Source organism: Rhinolophus sinicus, chromosome 1, assembly GCF_057876585.1.
Source record: "Rhinolophus sinicus isolate RSI-liver-muscle chromosome 1, RSI-T2T, whole genome shotgun sequence".
Lineage (NCBI taxonomy): Eukaryota > Metazoa > Chordata > Mammalia > Chiroptera > Rhinolophidae > Rhinolophus > Rhinolophus sinicus.
In genome coordinates, this window is record NC_142501.1 from 5,863,580 (window position 1) to 5,885,654 (window position 22,075).

At 57.3% G+C, this 22,075-nt stretch overlaps 1 protein-coding gene across 3 annotated transcripts in view; it reads left to right on the forward strand.

Annotated features, from left to right (window-relative positions):
* PHF21B (PHD finger protein 21B) overlaps positions 1 to 22,075 on the forward strand; it is an 83,380-nt gene that overhangs the window by 44,798 nt on the left and 16,507 nt on the right. For all 3 annotated transcript variants that reach the window (XM_074326536.2, XM_074326537.2, XM_074326535.2), the window contains 3 exons: positions 13,370 to 13,462; positions 15,231 to 15,581; positions 17,944 to 18,084. In XM_074326536.2, coding sequence (XP_074182637.1) covers positions 13,370 to 13,462; positions 15,231 to 15,581; positions 17,944 to 18,084 — 585 coding nt within the window. The remainder of the gene's footprint in view (positions 1 to 13,369; positions 13,463 to 15,230; positions 15,582 to 17,943; positions 18,085 to 22,075) is intronic.

Sequence of the window (22,075 nt, forward strand, 5' to 3'; positions counted from 1 at the left end):
TCTCACTGGCTTGCTGGTTGGCAGGCAGGGTTCAGAGGCCGGGTTTGGCCGCATATCTTACGTGATGGTCAGTAAATTTCCTAGCTCTGCTGATGCCTGCCTGTGAGTCCCCAGTTTGTCCCCGCACTGAGGCACTAATGCAAACATGCTGTTCATGGCCGGGCCTTGGCCAGCTCCTCCTGGCCGCCCACATTAAGTCATGATAGCTCTCAGAATCCAGAGGGTCTTTAGATGACTGGGGAGGAAGCACAGCTTGCAATGGATTTAGAGGTGAATATGACATCAGAGGCTGGAGTCTTGGTGCTTCCCAGTGTGGGTGACCAGCCCCTGGGAGGCCATCCAGGCACCTCACGCCCCAGAAATGAGGTGCATGTGAAAATGAAGCCTATTTCCCTTGAAGAGATGTTTTCAGCTTCTGCACAGAGCACATTCACTGTCAAAGTTATAACAGCCTGATTATGCAAGCGCTAGATCGACACTGCCTGATGCTTTGGAAAGATGACGCTTGGGTGCACAGCCCTTCGCAGTCTGCAAAACGTCCTCCCAACCCACATTGCACTTGATGCTTACTGGACAGCGGTGGTGTAATTCCCATTTCACAGATGAGGAAATGGAGGCTCACGGGCTCAGCATGTTAATGACGATGAATAATAAGTAAGGGGTCAGAGGACCAGGAGCCCCGCATGCCCACCTCCAGGGCTCCCGGATCGTTCCTTCATGGAGTTAGACCCTTCGCATTGGACCTCAGTGATCGGACACTCCAGCCCCACCCCATCCTACAAATAGAGAGCTGAAGTCCAGCCAGGGTAAAGGGTTTGCTGGACTTGAAGCAGGCCCCTGCACACCCTCCCCCTGGATGTTCGAAGATGTGTGTAACTCCCTGGGAAGCTTGGGTGGTCCTGCCGTCCACATGGCTGCCCCTTGGGTCTCAGCTTTTGGGTCTCAGCTCAGAGCCCAGGCTTTGTCCGAGCTGTGGGCACCTTCCTCCCACCCTGAGCCTTTGCGGTGGGTTCTCTGGGCCACATGCCTCTTAGAACAGTCTGGAGCAATCACAGTCTTTGGTCAGGCTGCCTGGTTCAGACTCGGCTCCCTTCACCTCGCAGCTTGGGCATGTCACTAACCTCAGTTTCTCCGTATGTTGAATGGGGATGAAAACAGTACCTTCTTGCAGGTAGTCATGGGAATGAAATCAGCTGCACCTGTCATGGGCCTAGACCAGAGTTGGGCCCAGGACAATTGGTCAGCGTGCCTGGTGTCCTGGTGGCTGTTCTCTTGCCCCTGGGTTCTGTGCTCTGGGGTCCTGGTGCTGAGAGTAGCCCTCCGAGGCCCTGCCAAGCCTGGGAAGCTGGCAGGGTCAGTCCTCTCCCTTCAAATGCTGCTGGCTCACCCTGTCCAGAGACCGGGCTCTGTCACTAAGCCCCATGGCCAGATTTGAGAAGATCCAAGCCCTGGGTTGTCTGCCTCTTTACTGAGTCCAGCTGGGAAAAGGAAACTGACCCCTCGGACGGCACCTGTACAAGTACAGGTCCTGAGCCTGGCCTCTGAAGCCCTCCTGGCCCCTAACTCGCTGTCCCACTGTCGGCTACTCCCTGGTCCCCCAAGACGACACTCAGTGCCAGGCCTTTGCCCATGCTGTGCCCTTTTCTTTCATGGTCTGGCTCACTGTCACCTCTGGAAAGGTGACATACTCCCTCTGCCCCCCACACAGAGGGCAGACGGGTCTGTACTGCACTGAACTGAGCTCCTGGAGGACAGGGCTGCTCCTAGTTCATCTCCGCGTCCCCTGTGCCTGGCACACAAGTGAGCAGTGCAGTTCTTTGAACAAGAGAAGGCACTCTGAGAGTCAGGTGGAGGCTTGGAGTGGTCGTGGTCTTGGCTTTCGTCCCCGCCTCCCACCCCCTGTTGGCATGGGTAATGGAGTTGGCTGCATGTCACCATTTTACATACTGTGTCCATCTACCACAAGGTCAAAGAAATGAGGTGTTCTCAGCTTCAGTGGGGAGCTGTGATTTTCTGGTCTTTCCACCCCTGTTATAAGCAATTGAAATGAAACCAGAGCTGAAGGAGAGGGGTGGGGGCTGAACTCCCCCCCGCGGTGCAGGAGCAAGACGCTGAGTCACAAAGGTCAGGCTGGCCGGACCCACTCCTGAGCAAAGCAGCTCCACAGCAGCTGAGGTCACCGCTGAGCCCTGCTGGCACGTGCCCAGTGCTGTGCCACTCACAGGGAGGCCAGGACACAGGGAGGGAGCCTGGCTGTCCTCAAGCTCCCCTGAGGGTCTCTGGAATTTCCTTCCTGTGCATCACGGGCTCAAAGCTGAGGGACCCTGGGCAAGTCACTCAGCCCCTGCGGCCCTCTGTTGCCTCACGTGTGGAAGGGAACAATAATTGTGAGCACACGGGGTTCCTGGAGGATTAAATCAAATCAGGACTGTGTGATACACGGCAGGGGCTCAGTAATTTGTAATTGTCACCATTCAATAATCTCTCTATTCATCCAACAGATATTTGTTGAGCCTTTAAACATTAGAACAGGCTGAAATGTTTAGAAATTGATATGTTATTGCAAATAAAATTAAATTCCATGAATACCAATAAGTTGGCTGCCCCTTGCCCCTTGCAGTTGGAGGTTGTGGCCTCCACCACAGTCCACGCTTTGTCTTGTCCACCTGGAAGGGTGAGGACACTGGGGTGCCTGCCCCACACCCAGCCTGGATGGAGCGAATGCGCCAGAGAGGTTGGTCCCAGTGGTGGGGAGAGGCCCAGAACCCTCAGGGCCGGGGTGTGTTGCTGCTGCCACTGCCCAGCCCGCCAGTCCCCTCAGCAGGGTGGTAGGGAAGCATGGGCAGTCCCACTGTGCCCATCACGTGGCCCTGGCCAAGGGTGGGGATCATGGCCGAGGGCGACCCCACTTTGGCCCCCGGGGCCTGAGTGAGGACCAATGGGGTGGGGTCCCTCTGGGCTTCCCACCTTGGTCCACACACTGTATCCCTGTCTGCAGGGACGAGCCCACGCCAGGGGGTATGAGGGGCCTGTGCTTCTGCTCAGCTTGAACAGGAGGCCCCCCCATGGGAGAGCCGGGGTCCGACCTCCCCGCCCATCCACACTGTCCTCAGGCAGCCCCACTGACCCGGGTGGCCTCTCAGCTGCCTTGCACCCCACAGAGCTTCTGCCTGCGTCTCCCTCCGGTTGTCCCTCATAACTTGAGACCCCAAAATCTGAAATTAAAATGTCCCTCCATCCTTTTGGGCCCCGCTGCTCAGTGTGGCCTCATGATTCCGACTTATGGACACGAGGATGCAGGCGGACACACCTCTGAAGTGCTCGCAGCAGGGAGGAGGCAGAAGATTCGACACGTGGCTGCTGGTCCTTAGAGCTGTGCCGGGTGCGCTGGGTGCAGGCTCGCCAAGGAGTTGAAGGGCTGGGCTGCGTGTTGGGAGTGTGGCCAGAGGCTTGCAGCGGGCCTGCTGGAGGCTGGCTGCGGGAGGGGGTCCTCTTGCCAAGAAGGGGTGTGAATAATTTCTTAGTGATCTAAACGCACGGCGCTGGCCAAGGCTGGCGGTGTTTTAAGGACCTCTGCATCTTCCCTTGACTGTTCGCTTTTACAGATGGGGAAATTGAGGCTCAGAGTGACAGTGGCTTGCCTGCAGCCCCCACCCCTCAGCCCCTGCTTGTGCCTTTCTTGAAGATGGTGACTTGTCTTTTCATGTCTTTGTCTCCATCACCCAATTCTGGGCTCGCTCTAGGTTTGTTAATGACTTGTGTCACTCTCCTTCTTAAAACCCCCCGGAGCCCCACAGGGCTCCATGCCTTCTCACTCATGTCACCTGTGTCCCCCCAACCCCCAAACCCCCGTCACCTCCTCCCTGGACTCCCGGCCTCCATTTGTGCAGCTTCTGGTCCGTCTCACATATCCCAGCTGTCCCTTCACTGCCCTGCTCACACCTCCCCCCAGGTTCCCTGTCACCTTCACCATCACATCCTCTCTCCCTGGGGTGGCCTCTGGAATACTTGGACCCTGTCCCCACTGTCCTCCCGGCCTCGGCCACATCTCAGCCTCGGCCCCTGGGGCCCTGTCTTCTCCTGGGCATCCCTTGCTGTCGTAATCTATGGAAATCCTGCCCTAGAGTCTCCTGTCACCTCCCCGTGGGGCCCCACTGAGTTCTGCACCCCAGTCCTGTCAGAGCTGTGCTCAGGTTTTCTCCTGGGAGGTCCTAGGAGGAGACAGGATGCTGCAGGTGACTGACGGGAGCCCACTCTGCGAGGTGGCTCCCTGCAGGCGTCACGTGTCCCAGGTCCCGGGTCTCCTCCTGGAGGTGGCACCTGGTGGACACAACGGGGAGTATCCACTCCAGTCCAAGGGCAGCAGGTTAGCCGGGTAGTTGTGTCGCTGCCGAAAGGGCTGGGGGTGGGCAGGGGTATCAGCGTTGCCCCCTCCCCCGTGGGTGTGGGCTGCACACCGCAGGCACCCCTCCCACTGCCCCCCTTTTCGTTTCTCTCCATGAGGCTGGAGCTGAGGCTCTTGCCTTTCTCTTAATATATAATTTTTTTCTTTGAGGTATAATTTACATACATTGAAATTCACGGATCTTAATTGTACTGTTTGATGCATTTTGACAGTTGTATATGCCAAAGTGACTTACACCCCAGCCGAGATACAGAACCTTTCCCTCCCCTGGTGGCCGTGGGCCCCTCCCCGGGCAGCCCCTCCCCGGGCAGCCCCTCCCCGGGCAGCCCCTCCCCGGGCTGCCCCTCCCCGGGCTGCCCCTCCCCGTTCCCTCACCTCAGGGGAGGTCTGCCCTCTCCTGACTTCCTGTCCTTCCTGTCCATGGACCTGTTCAGTCATTGGCCTTGCTGTGTGCCCTGTGCCTCCGTTCATTCACATCGGGCTTTTGAGGACCCTCCCTGCTGCTGGCTCACGCCTGTGCCCGGCGGAGGGGTGCCCCTGGCATGGACGCACCTCAGCATGATTGTCTCCAGTTGATGGACATTTGGGGTGTTTCCACTTTCTGGCAATGCTGGTTATGCTGCTCTGAACATTGGTGCGCACGTCGTTTTGAAGACGAGTTTTCGTTTCTCTTGTGTCAATACCTGGGAGTGAAATCGCGGGGGGCTAGGGCTCAGGTGTCTGTTCCTGAGAAACTACCAAACTCTTCTCCAAAGTGTCGCACATCCCCCACCCATCCCCTCCGGCAGTTTGTGGTGAGAGCCATGCTGCTCCTGGGTCCCGGCAGAGTCCGGCCCCCTCACAGCCTCTGCACCTGAGCTCACTGGGTGTCCCCTCTCTGCTCAGCTGTCATGGCTCCTTCCTCCCTGGAACTTGGTCCTTCTGGGTTTTCTCGTAGCCACCACTTTTCTCCAGTCCATAGAAAGTCTGATTTTTATTCTGTCTGGGTGTATCTAGAGCACCGCTCCCTCCAATGGAAGTTGAATATAATTTTAAATCTTCTAGTAGCCTAGTAGCCCAGGATATCCACAATGTTATCCTTTCAACAGGAAGCTAATTTTTTAAACCATGAATGGGGTAGTTCACCTTTTTTTCATACGGAGTCTCTGAAATCCCACATGCATCCTGCACTTACAGCGAATCTCAGGCCATGGTACAAGCCCTCGCCAGCAGTAGGTGGCTGTTGGAACGAGAACTCAGAGGTGGCTTTGGGGCCGCGGAAAACAGAGTTCGGATTCAGACTCTGCCTCTGACAAGCCACTCCACCTGGCTGAGGCCTGGTTCCCTCATCTGTGGCATGTGTGTGCCGAGGGGGGTGTGGTACGCAGTGAGAACACGAGCGTCACAGGCCAGGGAGAGCGGGTGGCCCTGGCGGTGGCTGGGGACCAAGTGCTTGAGTCTCCCACCATGTGACCTTGTGCCTGTGGCCACATGACAACCCGCCCTCCCCCCACTTCCCCCAAGAGGACGGACCATCCTGAGGACATGGGGAGGCGTCGGTGGGTTCTGAGTGGGAGTCAGCGTACGTCCGCACAGCACCTGCTGCAGCCAGCCTAGCTCATGTCTTCTCACCTGTGCTCAGGTGGTTCTCAGCGAGGCCGGGACACTTCCCTGAGCTGCACGAGCAGAGCCCACTCAGCATAAAGTGGGTCTGGCATCCTGTTGGAGAAAGTGAGGCTGAGACAGGGGCTTTCTCTCCTGCAAAACGAGCTTGCTCGCACAGTGCCGGCTTTGAGAGACAGCTGTGGGTGCCACCAGAGCACCTGACATGCGGTGTCCTCGTGGCCAGACTGTCACCACTCTTGTGGCCCCCGCCATGCTCCCTGCCTTCACCCTGGGTCATCTCAGTGTCAGGTTCAGATCTCTTCCAGTGACCTGCCTAACCATCTCCCCTGGGCACTGGTGGCCCCCTCGAAGAAGTCAGGAAACTGAGGAGATGAGGACGCTGGTCCAGAGTGACCGATGTGAAGGCAGCATGAAGATTGTTTCCATTTCGCCCGAGGGGCACCTGGCTCTGGGGCCCCTCCCCTCCTGAGCTTGGTGTGGTACCTGCCACACGTGGCACGTGCAGAGAAGAGTGACATCTGTGATCCCCCAGCTGTCATCTCCCAGTCCCCAAAGTGCTGCCACCAAGTGTCACGGTCCCCTCTGCCCTTCAGGGGGCAGGCTGGTGCAGGGACGCGCCTCTGAGAGGGAGGGAGGTTTATTAAATGCCTCCTGTGTGCCGGGCACTGTGGTGGCTGGGACACGGTACCCTGTTCTGTCCCAGCCCCCTGCAAGTCTGAGATGGCTGTGCTAACCCCGCAGGGAACAGGAGCCCCTCTCCGTGTGTCCTCCCTTCCTCCCCGAGCCCCAGTCTCATACTACAGGACGAGGTTGGGGGGGGGGGTCGTGGGAGGACTGTCCACTAAAGCTGGAGGGCCAGGTCACTTCCCCTCCCTCATTTTCCTGACCTGCATGTTGGGGTCCTGAACTCATCTCGCAGAACTGTGGAAATCCCATGGACACACAGGAGCTCTGCCAACATCAAACCCCCTCCCCCTTCCTTGTCAGCGGGACCCTCCCGTCCACCTCCGTCCCCACTGGCTGAGCACTGTCACGGGTTCACTGCCCAGCCCAGCACAGACTGGATGGGGACCTTGCCTTGCTTCCATCTGTCCACACGGCCTGGCATGGAGTGGTCGCTCAGTCAACAGCTGGGGAGTTTTAATTGGTGCCAACGGGTTCAGAAAATAGTGGGGATCTAGTCCTGTTCTCCTGACGGCTGCTGGCTCAGGGAATCAAACCAGGAGCCCAGGGCTGCACCCTTGCTTGGGATGCAGGCCTCCTCTGGGGGCACTCAGGAGCCCCCAAATTGCTGGGATGTTCTCCATCTTGGTCTGGGTGGAGACATTTGTCACAATCCATTGAGCTGTACACTCAGCCCTGCGCCATTCACTGTAAGCAAATTGCATCTCAGTTTTACACTGGGGGGGTCCCCTTTGGAGAGCCAGGACTCTGGGGAGAAGGGCTGCCCTCCCCGTCACTGCCTCTCCCGAGTGAGGAGTGCGTCATGGACTGTTAGCGGGCTTCCCGGGGCGCCGTGCTCATGTGTGCCCCTAAATTAGATTCCGGGCCATCAGAGGAGGCAGGATGACGAGGCAGGGCCAGTGGGAGTGCGTGTCAGCCGCTCACACGTGGAAATTAGATTTCCTAAATGACTGTTTATTTTGCCGAGGTCCAGAGGTCTGTGGGGGCCGCGGCCGTTAGAACCACTCGCATCGACTGCATTTCGTAATCACTGCTTTGCTGTGAAGCTGCGTGCCTGGGGTAGTGGCCTTGGGATCCCAGGGCCCAGGTCGTGGCTCCGGGGCCCCCTGCCGAGGAGCAGACACAAACGCTCCCCAATCTCGGATAGCAGGGAGCATGAAGTGAGGGGGCAGGCAATCTGTGGGGACCAGGGGACAGGGAAGGGCATGAACCAACCATTCCATGTTTTCCCCTTGCCCCAGGCCCCAGGGAGGCAGCCCCCCTCCTCTCCCGGCAGCCCTGGGGACAAGCCAACACCCTTCCAGTACCAGCTGCATGTTCCAGGGGACAGATCAGAGGGATGGAAACACGCCCCAGGGTCTTCCCAGTGGCCTCTGAGGTTCCAGCCCAGCCCCTGGGTCGCTTCACCCATCCTTCTCCAAGGCTAGAGGCTGCGTCATCACCGTCACCGTGCCTGGCCTCCTCCCAAAGGGCCTGGGTTTGAAGAGACGACCCTTCAGTGGGGGCGGGGCAGCCTGCTCTCTTGCCTCACCAGGGGCTACCACCCAGAACACCCGCATGACTTTGGACATGCCTTGCAGGCAGGGCCAGCAGCAAGGCGGGTGGGACCTCCGCTCGGAAACTGGAGCCCTCCCCCCGCCAGTGGCCTGGATGGGGGAATTCCACAGGGGGTCCTGACTGGCCCCCAAACTCCCCCGTGGCCAGTTCTCTTTCAGACATACAGTATTTGTTTCTCAGTTGAGTTGATGTGACGTGGCCATTTTAGCTGGTCTCATGGACAGTTCCAGCACAGAACTCAGAGGCTGCCATCTGTGGGGAAGTTTGCAGCACGCCCCCCACCCCTACCCCACACCTGTGGTTGCCAGACATTTGTGGCGTTTTTTGCACACCCTCATTGTCACAGACCCCAATCCTTAGTGCACGATGCCATTTAGAGTGTGTGTTTCCTACTAAATAGCATAAAATTACACCCTTTCAAGTTAATTAAACCACTTTGCCACACTGGGGCCTGCTGAAAGAGTGTTTGAAATGTCAGCGCAGAGTAGCCACTGTGTCTTCGGGGGCTTTCCGATTAAGAATGGCCTCCCCCACAAAGACCTCTGCATTGGTTAAGTGACCCTGGGCAGCCCGCCTCGGCTGGCCCGCTTGGTCAGGGTCACCGGGACCCAGCTGGGCTGGAGCCACCTGTGCCCAGCAGCCGGGCAGCAACCACCTCCTACCGTTTTCCCCTCAGTGCACTAGTAAACGGGTTTGCTTTGAGCTGGGGTGTGTGCAGCCTCCCCGGGTCCAGAGCTTCAGAGAATGATTCCCCTTGTGGGGCTTGAAGAAGCCAATTTTGGAAGAGGACTCTTGTTTTAAAGACTCAGCATTCAGGTCTCCTGAGAGACCCCTGGGTGTGTTCCTTCTCCCAGGAGCTGCCATGACTGGGGACCGTCCCCGAGACCCTGGGAGAGAGCAGGATGCCCATGGCAGGGCCTGGTGTGGGTGCCATGAGCAAAACCCACAGCCCATCTTGGGAGGGGGGATCTAAACAGACCTCTGCACCTCCGGGGGCCAGTTAGACGTCATGTTCCTGCGGGGAGATGACCGGCCCGCAGTCCATCCTGTCGGAAGAGGTGAGAACCCGCCCCCGGGCCCCCTGTCCGATTGTCACCACATTCAGTCCTTGGTGTGCATTTGGGAATAGAGAAGCCAGCCATTGGGCTGACTCACAGGGCCTCTGTGCCAGGCACCCCCTCCCCACACACGGCCCGTCCTTGGAACAGGGAGGGTGGTCCCTGCTCCCACTGCCTTAGAGGTCAGGACGGGGATGTTTGGCATGAGGCATCCTAGCCGAGGATGCGCTCTGGGTATGTGCCATCCATGCCACAGCTGTAGACACAGATGTGGACGGGGAGGAGCGGGGACTTCCAGGAGACGGGGCAGTCAAGGCAGGTGAGCGTTTCCCGGGGGTTTCCTGTGCCCCCCAAAGCGCCCTGATGGTCCTTGTGGATGCGCATGGGCTTAGTGGGAGCAGACGCGGGGCGCCGAGCTGGGCGTCAGGGCCAGGCCTGCAGGAGCACCCCCGCAGCACGCGGACCTCTGTCGTTCCCACAGCGGCAAAGGCGGCAGGCAGGTTTCATCTGTGAAGAATAAACTGGCTTCACACGACAGTAAAAGTGGTGCTTACGTTACATTAATATTTATGGGCCCTGAGTGAGGCTGGAGTGTGGTTGTCTCTGCCCCACATTGCAGTGATTCTATAAAGACGCAGTTGCACAGCCGCCTGGCTCATGCAGGGCCGGGCAGGGGGGAGACCCAAGGCCGCCTGCCGCTGGGGCATCCTGCGTCCTTCTTGGAGGCCTTGGGTTGCTGCTCCACTTTCTTCATCCAGCCAGGTTGGAGGCGGGAGCCTCGTGGGGTGCGGGAAGCAGGAGCCCCCACTCTGGTCAGCTCAGCAAACCTTTTCCCAGCCAGTGGAGGGGCTCCCTTCCCTGCTGTCCTTAGAGCTGAGCCCAGCACTAAGGACCCCACAGTGAGTGGTCCATGCCACAGCTGCCTTGACCAGACCCCCGTCCAGTGTCCCCCTCTGGACACCAACCTCCCAGACACGTTTAATCAAGGTCACAGGGAATGTGCGTGGACACGAGGCACTTAGGAACGGGGTCCCGTCCTCCCAGAGCCAGGCTCCAAGGTAGCGCCTGCCTTAGTGTGCATCGTGCAAAGGGGCCCAGCCCCCGCGGTCAAGTGAGGAGAGCGACTCACGTGCCCTGAAAAAATGCTCGCCTCCCGGTGGTGCAGCCTCATTCCACGGGACCACTGTTGCGTGATGGTGTCAGCCCCTTAAGAGTCGGTGACCCGGCCTCCTCTCCCCCTGCACAGCCCGCACCCCCTCCTCCTCCCCGAGCTCCAAGTCCTGAATTCTCTCCTCTGGCTCAGTCTCAGCCCAACCACAAGGATGTGTGTGGGCACCTGGGCAGGGAGTGATGCCAGATCTGCAGGGACATTTGGGGATTGAGGCATGGGAGCCCCAGGGATGTCTGGGCTTCCCAGGTGGTGGCCCCGGGCTCAGGGGTCTGGTGAGAGCCAGGCTCTGCCATGGGCTGCCCACTGGGCACCAGGCAGGACCTGCCACACCGGGCCTTGGTGTCCCTCGGCAGAGTGTTCCGTAAGTGTGACCGCACCCAATGGCTTCGTTTAACAAAACTCAACTTCCACTGCCTTTCCCATGGGCTCCGCAGAGACTCAGCAAAGCCAGGCCGAGCTCCCGCCCTGGCAGGCGTGGCGCTAAACCTGCCTGTGGACGGTGCCTGAGATGTGGTAGAAGGTGTGACTGTTGCTGTCGCCCTTGGAGGGCTTTAGGGGCTGACCATCAGGGTCAGAAAGGACTGGAACAAGGCAGAGTGGACCCTGGCTCAGAATGCTTCCTGGGGGTGTCCTGTCCTGGAGGCCAGCTGTCCTGAAGGCTGGGTTTCTGTCCGCATCAGGAGCACATTTACATGGGCAGGATGAGGCCACTTCAAAACCCCTCAGGTTTGTTTACACCCATGCCAAGAGAACCACTGGGAAAGTGGCTCTGGGAGTCTGGGTCACTCAGCACAGGAACTGCAACCAAGGCAGGAGGTCAGGGGTCAGGTTTACACGTGTGTGGGGTGGGCAGCGGTGGAGCTGGCCCTGGCCTGGCAGCCCGTGGGGCAGTGGGATACACGCCTACTGCGTGGAGTGGCTCTGGGTGACCTTGTTTGCAGGTAAGAAGGGGGAGCCCTCACCCCTGCCCCTCTCAACTTCCTGAGCGTCTGCTGAGCAGGGTCCCCAAGTTAGACCCTGGCCCTCCTTGTCTGATGGGGTCCATCAGACATTTCACTGGCCTCCTGCTCCGACCAGGATCTGGGCTGGATTCCAGGACGCAGGGGCCTCAGACCGGGCCCTGCCGTCCAGGAGCCACCGTCCAGCAAGAGAGCAGAGAGTGAAAGGCCAGTTCTGACCCATTGGGTCAGGGGCTGGGCTGGGAGCAGCCTTTTTGATGCTGGGCGCTGCCCGTCCTGCTCACCACCCCATTCCTGGGCCAAGACGAGAGCCAGCCGGCCACTCGGGCTGCTGTGAGATGTTTGCTGAATGAACGATGGAGTGAAGGGATCACAGGAGGGCATCTGTCCTCTGACGGAAAGAAGCCGGACACATGGTGACACCGGTTTTCTTTGCTACCTCCTCCCGGAGCACTGTAAGCACTTCCGCACCAGAGCACTTTGATTTTGGGGAGAGACAAGTCCGTACGTTCCATCTTAGAGATGGAAAGTGGGTGCTGCAGAGCAAATGGGGCTCCCCAGATCTGCCCCACAAGCAAGGGGCCACTCCAGGATTGGCACCTGGACGGGCCGAAGCTGAGATCCCGCCTCGTTCTGCCCCGAGAAGCGGGAACTCTGTCTGTTACAGATGAGGAGGCTGGCGCCACACACACAGGGTGTCAGCCAGAATCTGAGCCCGATCCGAGCCCCGCCTGTCCCCACCACAGGTACAGTCAGCCCCGACACCTGTCCCCTTGGCGCCTCCCACCGGCCTCGCCGTGTCTGAGGTCTCCGAGGCCACTCCAGGGATTCCACCGATGCAGGAAAAATTTGAAGTTATCTTTGACTTTTATGGCCTTTTTTCCCCCCCGTAAAAATGCTTAGAGCTGTAAATGTAGTCATAAGGAGCGCATTTATCTTGACAAAAGTGCGGCCATAAACTATCCGGTGCTCGTGAAATAGCCTCTGAGACGTTTTTTGCTGCTCTCAATAAATTCCAACACGGAGCAGAGAGGTTAGCCCCTGCCAGATAAAGTGTCTTCTCAGCTTGTTAATTAGAGGTTTATAAGGACGCAGAAGAACACACTCTGGCGTGGGCCTTTGAGACAAGAGAAGCTAAAAGATGGAGATCGGAGGGTGTCCAGAAACCCATTTAGCACAGACGGAGAAGGGACAGTGGCGGGGAGGTGACCTCGGTGTTCCCGGAGGAACCTCACCATTCGATCCTAAAGCAAGAGGCCAGGGGACCCCACGCAGCAGCCTCATTCGTAGCAAACTCCTCCCCAAATACTCTGGGCTGTGACCCGGGCAGTCACCCCGTCTTCCATGCTCCTCCTAAGATGCTCCTTAAAGAACGGTTGGGCATCCGTGTCCCAGGCAGCAGTAGAAATGCCGGTGTCGGGTTGGGTTGGAGTCAGGCAGTGTTGTACTTCAAAGAGTCAGCTGTTTGTTCTGCGGACGTCCCACAGGCCTGGCATGTTGTTTCTTGGGGACTGACTGTTGAGAACAAGGTCAAAGAAAAGCTCCTGTCTTTTTCCCCCATTGGCGGAAACGCCAGTACGTCTGCTGAATGAAAGACTCAGCAGCTATGGGAGTGATGTAGGAAGATACAGCAACATCGGGAAATCCTACATGCGTCCTGAAGTGAAAGTAGAAAAACGGGTGACAGAATTCTACGTATAGCTACATAAAAATTTCACTGTAAAAAAAGGAAGCTAATGTGCATTCTTTTTCTTTCTCTAGTTTCCCAAATTTCTTGCGTGAGTATGTGTTACTTTTGTGAGTAAGAGCTAAGAATTAAAAGGGCAGAGCAGTGTTAGCTGCCCCAGCTGCCTGCCCCTGCTCAGCCTTTGGTGGCTGACTGCGTCTCGGCCTGGGTCCTATCTCAGCACTGCCCTCCCCTGTCTTCCAGGCTTTGGGAACCATCACTGCAGTGCCTGTCACGGGTCCTCAGGTCAGCTCCTTGCAGAGGTTGGCCGGGCAAGGAGCGGCAGTGCTACCTCAGGTAAGCCACCCATGGGTGGGCCCCAGGCTGTGTGTGTCCGTCTGTCCCGGCAGTCTGGGAGCCCAGTCCCTCAGCACTGGGCTGGGCAGGACCCCCACGCTCTAGGAGTCCCTTCCCTCTCCCGCCTCCTCTGCCTGTCCTTCAGAGACGTTTGGACCAGACCCAGTTTTTTACACAGTGAGGACTTGTGAAATCAATTTAGTGGGTAATGACCAGGATTTTTTTTAATGGCGTAAACTAGGCTGGACTGGAATAGAACAGAAAATAGCAAGACTCACCATAGCCTCATCTCTTGAATCACTCATTTCTGGACTGGGTCATAAGGTAACGAAGATTTTAAACTATGGGGTCACGGTCAAAAAAGTGTGAGAAACTCTGGACAAGAGGATTCATTTTGGGAGGCAGCACAGGTGCTGGGCCAGCTGCCCTGGGTTCCATCCAGGGGCCCCTGACCAGTTCTGCACTTTGCGCAAGTCACCTGGCCTTTTACGCTCCTGGGCTGAGTGCCCTGGGTCAGTGCTGTTTTCCTAGGGGTTCTCACTTGCACATGCACCCCTCACTGGTGAAAGTCCGAGGCCCCACACGCCTCTCTGCACCCCAGCAGGTGCCCATACACACAAACATGCACACGCAGGCACATGCTACCTTCACAGTCGCTCATCGGGGCCTGTGTACCTTCCCCCCAACCTTCTTCCTCTCACCTTGCTGACCCCCTCCCAGCAAACATCTGGACTTGCCATTGACTTCACGGCCTCCAGGTGGGTCAGCTCAGGCCGAAAGCTGCCCAGTGCACACCTGGTCCGGCTGCCGTCTGCTGCTGTCACAGGAGGCCACAGGGGAGCAGAAAAGCAGCCTTTGGGTGGGGGGGCAGTCTGGCAGGGACCAACCACAGCCCAGAGAAAGAGGGGGCACAGGGCAGAGGGCAGGGAGGACCCCTGCAGGCTCCGGCCGGTGGAGGCCCACTCGGGTCTGCCCATATCTCTGATGGCGCAGGCTGAAAGGTCATGAACTCTGGGGTCCCTCAAATATGTTTTCTCCGTGAGGCCCACACATTTGGGCCAAACCTTGAGCCCCTGGTGAGCTTGTGGTCACAGTCCAGCCCCTGTATTCTGGGCCTGGCTCACCTGCATTCAGAGCCGATTATGCAGCAGTAGCCGGCCGGTGCAAACCAGGGTGTGGACAAACCCAAACCACCGGGGAGGAGCTGGCAGAGCACCGAGAGGCCCTCCCTGGACGTGCGCCGGAGACCACAGCTGGGGTCCTGCTTGACCACCACTCACCCCATCTGCCACTACTCTTCAGAGGCTGGGAATAGCGGTCCTGGAGCTGGCCACCATTGGCAGCCGAGGCCGGCAGAGGCCAGAAAGAGTCTCTCTGAGGTCTTCCACACGCAGACACAGCGTTGGTGTCGGGCTCTGAGCCGGGTGTCAGAGGGCATTTGCTGCTTTGCGATGTGATGTGGATGGAGTTGTACTCCGACTCTCCTGTGACCCACCCTCGCCTGATCCGCCAGCGCCCTCCTCTGGTCTGCACCGTTTAATCTGAGTTGAGCCGGGAAGGACTCGGACCCAGAGAGGCCCCTCCTGAGCCCCGTGGCCAGTCAGTGCCCGCTCAGGGTGCGGGCAGCCTTGGCTCTGAGCCAGGTTCTATCAGTGCCCATGCTTTGTCCTCCCCGAGTCCTGGCTCTGCTCAGGGCTGCCCCTCCACCATGCCTGTCGTCGCCCCGCCTGTGAGTGTGTCTGACCACACACATGTCCCTCTCTCCCAGGTTAGGCCAAAGACTCTGATTCCAGACAGCCTCCCCGTCACCCCGGGCAGGGATCTGCCCCCCAAGCAGCCCCCAACATTCCAGAAAGCCACCGTGGTCAGTATCAAGAACCCCAGCCCAGCCCTCCCCACTGCCAACAACACCGTGAGCCATGTGCCAACGCCCGGCAGCCAGCCTCAGGCCCTCGCCGAGCCCGCCGCCATCACCTCTTCTCTGAGCAGTGCCGGGGTGGCCTACGCCATCATCTCCACTGCCCCCAGCAATGCCGCCGCCATCGCCCCCAGCACCGCGGTGTCTGTGGTCAGCGACAGCGTCAAAGTGCAGCCCCTTCTCATCAGTGCCGACAACAAGGTGAGGCTGTGCCCCTGGGCTGGCTTCAGGTGTGCCCACACACCTGGGAGGGGAGGCAGCTTCTGACGTGGGCGGGGCAGGAAGAAGGACCAGGTGGCAGAAGGAATGAATGGGGTATGCGTGAGCAATCGAGGGGAGGGGATGGATCGACGCATGAATGAAGGGGGGGGGTGGGTATAAGTAAATGATCAAGTGAGTGAATCAGTGCATGAGCGAATGGGGGCACAAATGAATGGGCATGTGATTGAAAGAGTATGTGGCTGAAAGAATAATGCCAGCGGGAAAAGAATGATTGGTCAGTGAATGAAGTAATTCATTGTGAATAGTTAATGAACTGACAAGACCTGTGGCCGGATGGCTGGCTGGAAGGGAGCCCTGGACGCTGATGGCTGTCTCCTGCTGGAGTTAGGGAGCCAAGGACTTTTTTGGACCCCAGGTGCCTGAATGGAAAATCTGTGACTTCTTGCCAAGATTTAAAACTGAAACTAAGATCCTCTCCCTGTTTCCCTCCGAGCAACTTGTGACTGCTTTTCCAGGCCTGCTTTTCGGGGCTGCGTAGAAAGTACCACTTTCTCCCTTCAGCTTATTTTCCTCTGTTCCCAACTTGGGGTCCGCCAAGCTGCCTCCCTCTTGTTTATGGCCGGTGTTCTTTCTACTTCCCAGCCTGGGGATGTTGGCACCCCTCTTTGATGCAGCCGTATGTTTATTGCATACAGTGTATTTCTGGGAGTATTATGCTCTCGAGCCCTCCCACCCATGGATGGTATCTCCAGGGATTCAAAAAGCCTGGAGTTATCACAGCTGTGGTCGGATGGCAAGTACTTACAAGGAGACGTGCACCCCAGGACACAGCCTGCTCCAGAGGGGGTGCTTAGCAGATGTTGGTTGGATGAGTGTACCTATTTCACTACAGCCTCACCAGCATTTAGTGTTGTCATTTTCAACACTTTTTGCTCATTTAATTGGTGCAAACAGATGCTCATTCTTGAAAGTTGAATTATTCGGTTATTATTAAGCTTCCGTGTTTTCCCTGTGCTTTTCAAGAATTCTGACTCCTGTGTGACTGACTCATTCGAGGATATTTTTTCTACTGGGGCTCTTAATGTTTTCCTTCCCATGAATATAAAAAGGGGCATTTGTTTTTCCATCCAGGGAATTCTTGGGTTTTAAAACTGTGGTACAAAGAAGAACTAAGAGCCTGCCCTTAAACCAGCAGAAAAACAGGAAGTTTTCTTTGAGGCTCCTCGTGTAGAGGAGCCTCAAATTCACCAGATAGGTGCCACACGTCCTTAGGGGAGAAAAATACGAGTTCCAGTTACTCCTGGCTTGGGCCAGACCCTGGCTGGCTGATGCTGGTGAACCCCATTCCCTGGATCCTTGAAAGAGACCCATTCTTCCCCAGTTCCCTGTCTAAGAAAATGCATGAAACAGTTGAGCCACAGATGAGGGGATTCCGGCCCAGGGCGAGGCTGGGCTGCAGGAGTCAGTTTCCGACTTCTCGGCCTCCGACCCTTCGATCACACCGATGATAACCCTGACCTCTGGTGAGGGCTGGCTGAAGTGGGGCCGCTCTGGGTGATGCTTAGTGGGGTTGGGAGCCCACCTCCCCCTTCTCCACACTCCCCACCCGTCCCTAAGCTTGGCAAGGTTCCTCAGAGTGAGAAAAACATCATTATTCCTACCTGCCCTCCCCCCAGGCCAGGTTTGAGAGCCTCAGACACAGTGGCCTGGGGGCCCACGGGGCGTGGTGGGGAGTGGGCAGCCGGGCAGTGCAACCAGACAAACCTGGGAAGTCCCTGCCCCTCTGCTCCCTAACCCGGAGACCTCAGGCAAGGAGCACGTCTGAGCCTCTCTGCCTCAGTTTACCTGCATTTGAACTGGGTAAAGAAACCAACCTCTCTTGTCCTTGTTGCCTGAATCTTCCCAGCCTCCCCGGAGGGAGGTATTTCAAGGATGCTGAGGTTCAGAGAGGCAAAGCGGCCTCCCTGAGGCCACACAGCTAGAAAAACGGTAGCACAGGATTGAGCCTGGGCCCTCCTGGCTCCCAGACAAGGCTCGTTCTTGTGCAGACCCTTCTCAGCGTGGGAAGGGCTGTCGGGAGGCGCACGCCCTGGGTGCTGGCACCCATAGACTGGAGAGCTCGGTGCCAGCCTCCTCGTCCCTCTGCGATCTTGCCACTCGAGGCCCCGCGCCCTCTGGGGTGAATACACCTGTGGACCCTGCCCACCCAGGGCCCTCCCAGCCTCCCCGCCTCCGCCCCTGCTCATCCCTCCACCCCTCATCCCTCTACCCCTCATCCCTCCACCCCTCACCCCTCCACCCCACATCCCTCCACCCCTCATCCCTCCACCTCATCTTTCAGGTCATCATCATTCAGCCTCAAGTGCAGACGCAGCCCGAGAGCACGGCAGAGGCGCGGCCGCCCACGGAGGAGCCATCTCAGGGAGCTCAGGCCACCAAAAAGAAGAAGGAAGACCGGCCCCCGAGCCAGGAGAACCCTGAGGTAGGGCGGCCGTGGTGTGGGGGCCACTGCAGGACTTGGCGCTGTTTGGGGGTGGAGACGGGCCTCCCTGGGGATGTGTGACAAGCCCAGGCCACAGCCACCCTGTGCAGTGGGGGCCCCAGTGGGGACCTGCCCAACAAGCCCAGGTTTCAGCTGTTTCATCTCATGGATGTGTTCTCTGAGCAGCAGTGTGGGGCCGTGCTCAGCACAGGTCCTAGACCCAGATTTGTGTCCCAGCGCTGCCAGTTTCTGGAGATGTGACAGGGGCAGGTCACATCTGATTCCTGTCTGTAAAAGGGCAGGTGCACGTCTTCTGTACTGGCAGTGTTGTTGGGAGGATGCCAGGAGTCCGTGTCTGCCCAGCTTGGCAGACGGGGTCATGACCAGCAGGGACCAGAGGAGCAGGCAGGGTCTCACCAGAGGGGCAGGAAGCAGGAGGAATGGCATGTCAGCAGGAGGGTACCACCTTGGCAACCACACGGAAGTGGGAAGGGACTCAGCGTGCCCAAGAGAGTCAGCTGATCTGTGCGGACTACGTGAGGATGTCTACACAACAGGATTAAATAGACTCCAGAGCCCGACCCTGGAGGACCTGGGTGCAGCTGCCAAGATGGAGCGTCAGTCCGTGCGTAGTAGGGAGCCATAGAATATCTTGGAGCAGGACAGGAGAGTGACTGGATCACGTCCTTTGCTGGGGATTCATAGAGTCGACTGTTCACCGAGGTTGAGATGGAGCCAAGTCTCCTGTGGCCCCAGGCCCAGTTCTGTCTCAAGAGAGACAGTCAGTTCGGTTCCACAGCACCATGTGAAGTCTGGGCTCGCAGCCCAAGGCTCCCTCGAGCACCCGTCCATCCGCTGTGGGGTTTTGCCACACCCTGAACATTTAGGAAGGTTTTCTGGGTGGATTCTCTTTGTTTTCTCAAAGTACATCTTGGTCAATTATTGTGCATTTATACAATTAGTATAATTACATATAACTACATAATTAGCATAAACACATGTAATGGTTTAAATTGAACTTGCAATTATCACATGTCCTGGTGTAGAAATCCTTATTAAAGTTTCTCTTTAAAGAGGGCTGGGAGCCGTTGTGCTGCAGGACGAGGGACCTGGTGGCACCTTTGGACCTATTGGTAACGAGACCAGGTTCCAAGCACATGAGGCCAGAGCAGCCCCAGAAACTTTGTCAGATGTGCCAGTCAGGAGCCCGGGTTGGTGGGTGGGGGCGCAGAGTTGTTGTAAAGAAGCAGTGACTGGTGTCTGTAAGTCTCAGCTGTCACGGTGGCTTTGGGACAGTGGTGTCAAGTTCCCCGTGCCCTGCAGGCCTGCTGTCGGGGCCTCGTGCAGCCTGGGGTGGGCCAGCCTGGTGGTCACCGGCGGTGCTAAGACAGCGCGTGAAGTGCCGCAGCGGGGACGTTGGGTTTAACAGAGCCCCAGAAAGTCTCCTGGGCATCGGAGGAAGGAATATTTCAGTAGCTGTTGGACCCCAAGAGGTGTGTGCGAGGCATAGCAGATGGTGAGAGTGACCTGGGAGAGCGCTCACTGCTGGCTAGGCGGGGCTCAGTGTAGGTCAGTCGGTCCTCGTAGTGACTGAACGACCTGTGCACTGGGACCGTTGTTAACCTCTTGTGCTGATGGGGAAACTGAGGCCCCGAAGTAGTGACGGTCAGAGCTAGAGCCACACCCAGGCAATCTGGCCTCGGCACTGCTCCAGGCATCCCAGGCCCTGTGCCCTGCTGGCCCTCTCCACCTTGGTCACGTGAAGGGGGATCAGGATCCGGGCCAGAGCCGAACTGCCGAGGACAGTCGTGGAGAGGCTGACTGCTGTCTCGGGCTCTCCTCCTGCCCTGATTTTCCCACAGGCAGCTCCTAGCCTTTCCTCCAAATAATGATTATCAATGTGAAAGGGTCCCTATTACATACCTCACAAGGCTGGCCTCACCCTCCTCCAGGGCCCCTGCACTTCCAAAAGATTCCAGAGGGTCAGTAGACTATAGGACCATATCACCACTCTTGTATCCCTCTTTGCTGTGGCTTCTAGGGAGCTCACAGCCAAGTTCATGACCTACCTCCAGCAATTATATAGGACCTCTGACCTGCTGTATGAAGCCAGATATTATCTGCCTTCATCTTATTTCCCTCCATTTATTCTCCCTTCTCCTTACTTTCTTGTTCATTTTGTTTTCTATTTAAATGTGTTGTATGTATGCACTAAAAATTCTTTTTCTGGGATCAGAATGGATATCAGTAATGAGTGCTAATCTCAGGTATGTCCTGCTCTTCCTATGACAAAGGTCAAAACCTTCTCTGAGATCCATCATAGTTTCCGGTTACATGGTTGAGATTGCCTCTCTCAGTCCTGAAGGACACCAAGTGACCGCACACCCAGAGGTCCCTGGGGCTCTGGGATATCCTTGTACCAGGTACGTGCAGGACACACACGTGGATGACTGTCCTATTGAGTCCACACAGCCACTCCCCAATAGGGGAGATGAGATCATGTCCCCTGTTAGGATGTGCAAACCCCAAATGCCTCACTCGAGGTCATAGTAGGAGCTTAGAAGTTGAGCCTCGTCTTTGGCCTTTCTGCAGCCTCACCTGATTTCAGTGGTGATGGATCATGTGTATGTGAGTACATAGCACAAATGACAACTATTGGAATAATTAGAAAACACTTAACATAGAAGGTTGTCTGGGCAGATTCGGTCACAGTGAGACCGCGTTGCTGTCAGATCATCTCAGCTTGGTCTGAAGCTTGCCTGGGATTTTCTGCCGTGACAGTGAAATGGCAGGGTGGGCCGTGGTTCCTAACGAGGCTGTTCCTGTCTGAGACAGTTTGTGACATCCATTCACGTGCTGTGCGTCTTCTGGGCCTCACGGTGGCCCCTTGAGGTGGGCAGGAAGCTGAAGCTTGGACATATGCATAACAGTGCTCACCTGAGGCATTGCAGGGACATGGGGCAGTCACCCCAAGTCTCTGCCGAGGCTTCATAGCCAGCAGAGCCTCCTGTCCTCCTCTCCCACGTCCTCAAGTAGGTGGGGCAGGAGCTACAGTGCTCATTTTAGAGATGAGGAGACGAAGGCCCGAGAGGCCGGCCATATTCGCTGTCACGGGCTCCTGGCTCCTGTCACCTGGACTCCTGGCTCCTGACCTAGGATCTGTCAGCTACTTCCCGAAGCCCACGCCTTCTTTAGGACAGCTGTGGCCTGTCCTGTGCCACCCGTTATCCTGGCCTCAGGCAGCATCTGAGCACCGTGTGCCCCAAGGAGGCCCAGCCAGAGCAGGCTTTCCAGCCCTGCAGGAGCCTGACTGTAACCCCAGCTGCCTCTCTGAGCAAGACCTGTGCTCACAGATGCTCCTTCGTCCTCGCCATCCCTCCTGCCTCGTCTCTTCCCGGGCTCTCGTCTCCTCGCCCATAAACGCTTCATCCTGGTCTGTTCACTCTGCAGCTAGAAGAGCTTTTCCAAAATTCAGAAATAGCCAAGTCACGCCCCTTCCTGGAATCCATCCAAGCACACTTCTGTCAGGATGGCTCATGAATGTGCTCGTCTGCCGCTGACCCGCAGCAGTCACAGGTAGAACGCAGATGTGGTTGTGCTTCACTCGGGTGCAGAAACACCCGCAGGGAACAGGACAGGTGCCGACGCCGGGCTCAGCATCGGGCGAGGGGACCAGGAGAGGCCGCAGCTCACGTGGGCAGTGGGTCCCAAAAGTCCTTCGGGCAAGAGAGGCGTGGAACTAGGCTTTTGTGCTCATCCGGGAAACCACCTAAGCCTGGGCCACAGCTGCACAGGGGGTGGGGGTTGGGGTGGGAGCGGGGAAGCCACGGCAATTGCAGACTTCCTACAAGGGAATCGTAAGCAGGAGGGAGAGATAGCAAAACAATAAAATAAGCAGAGAAAAAAAGAACTTGTGCCCCCAAATGAGTCTGTTGACAGAATTCAAGAGCACACGAAGAGATCCAGTGCTAAGAATGACAAGAAAATCAAC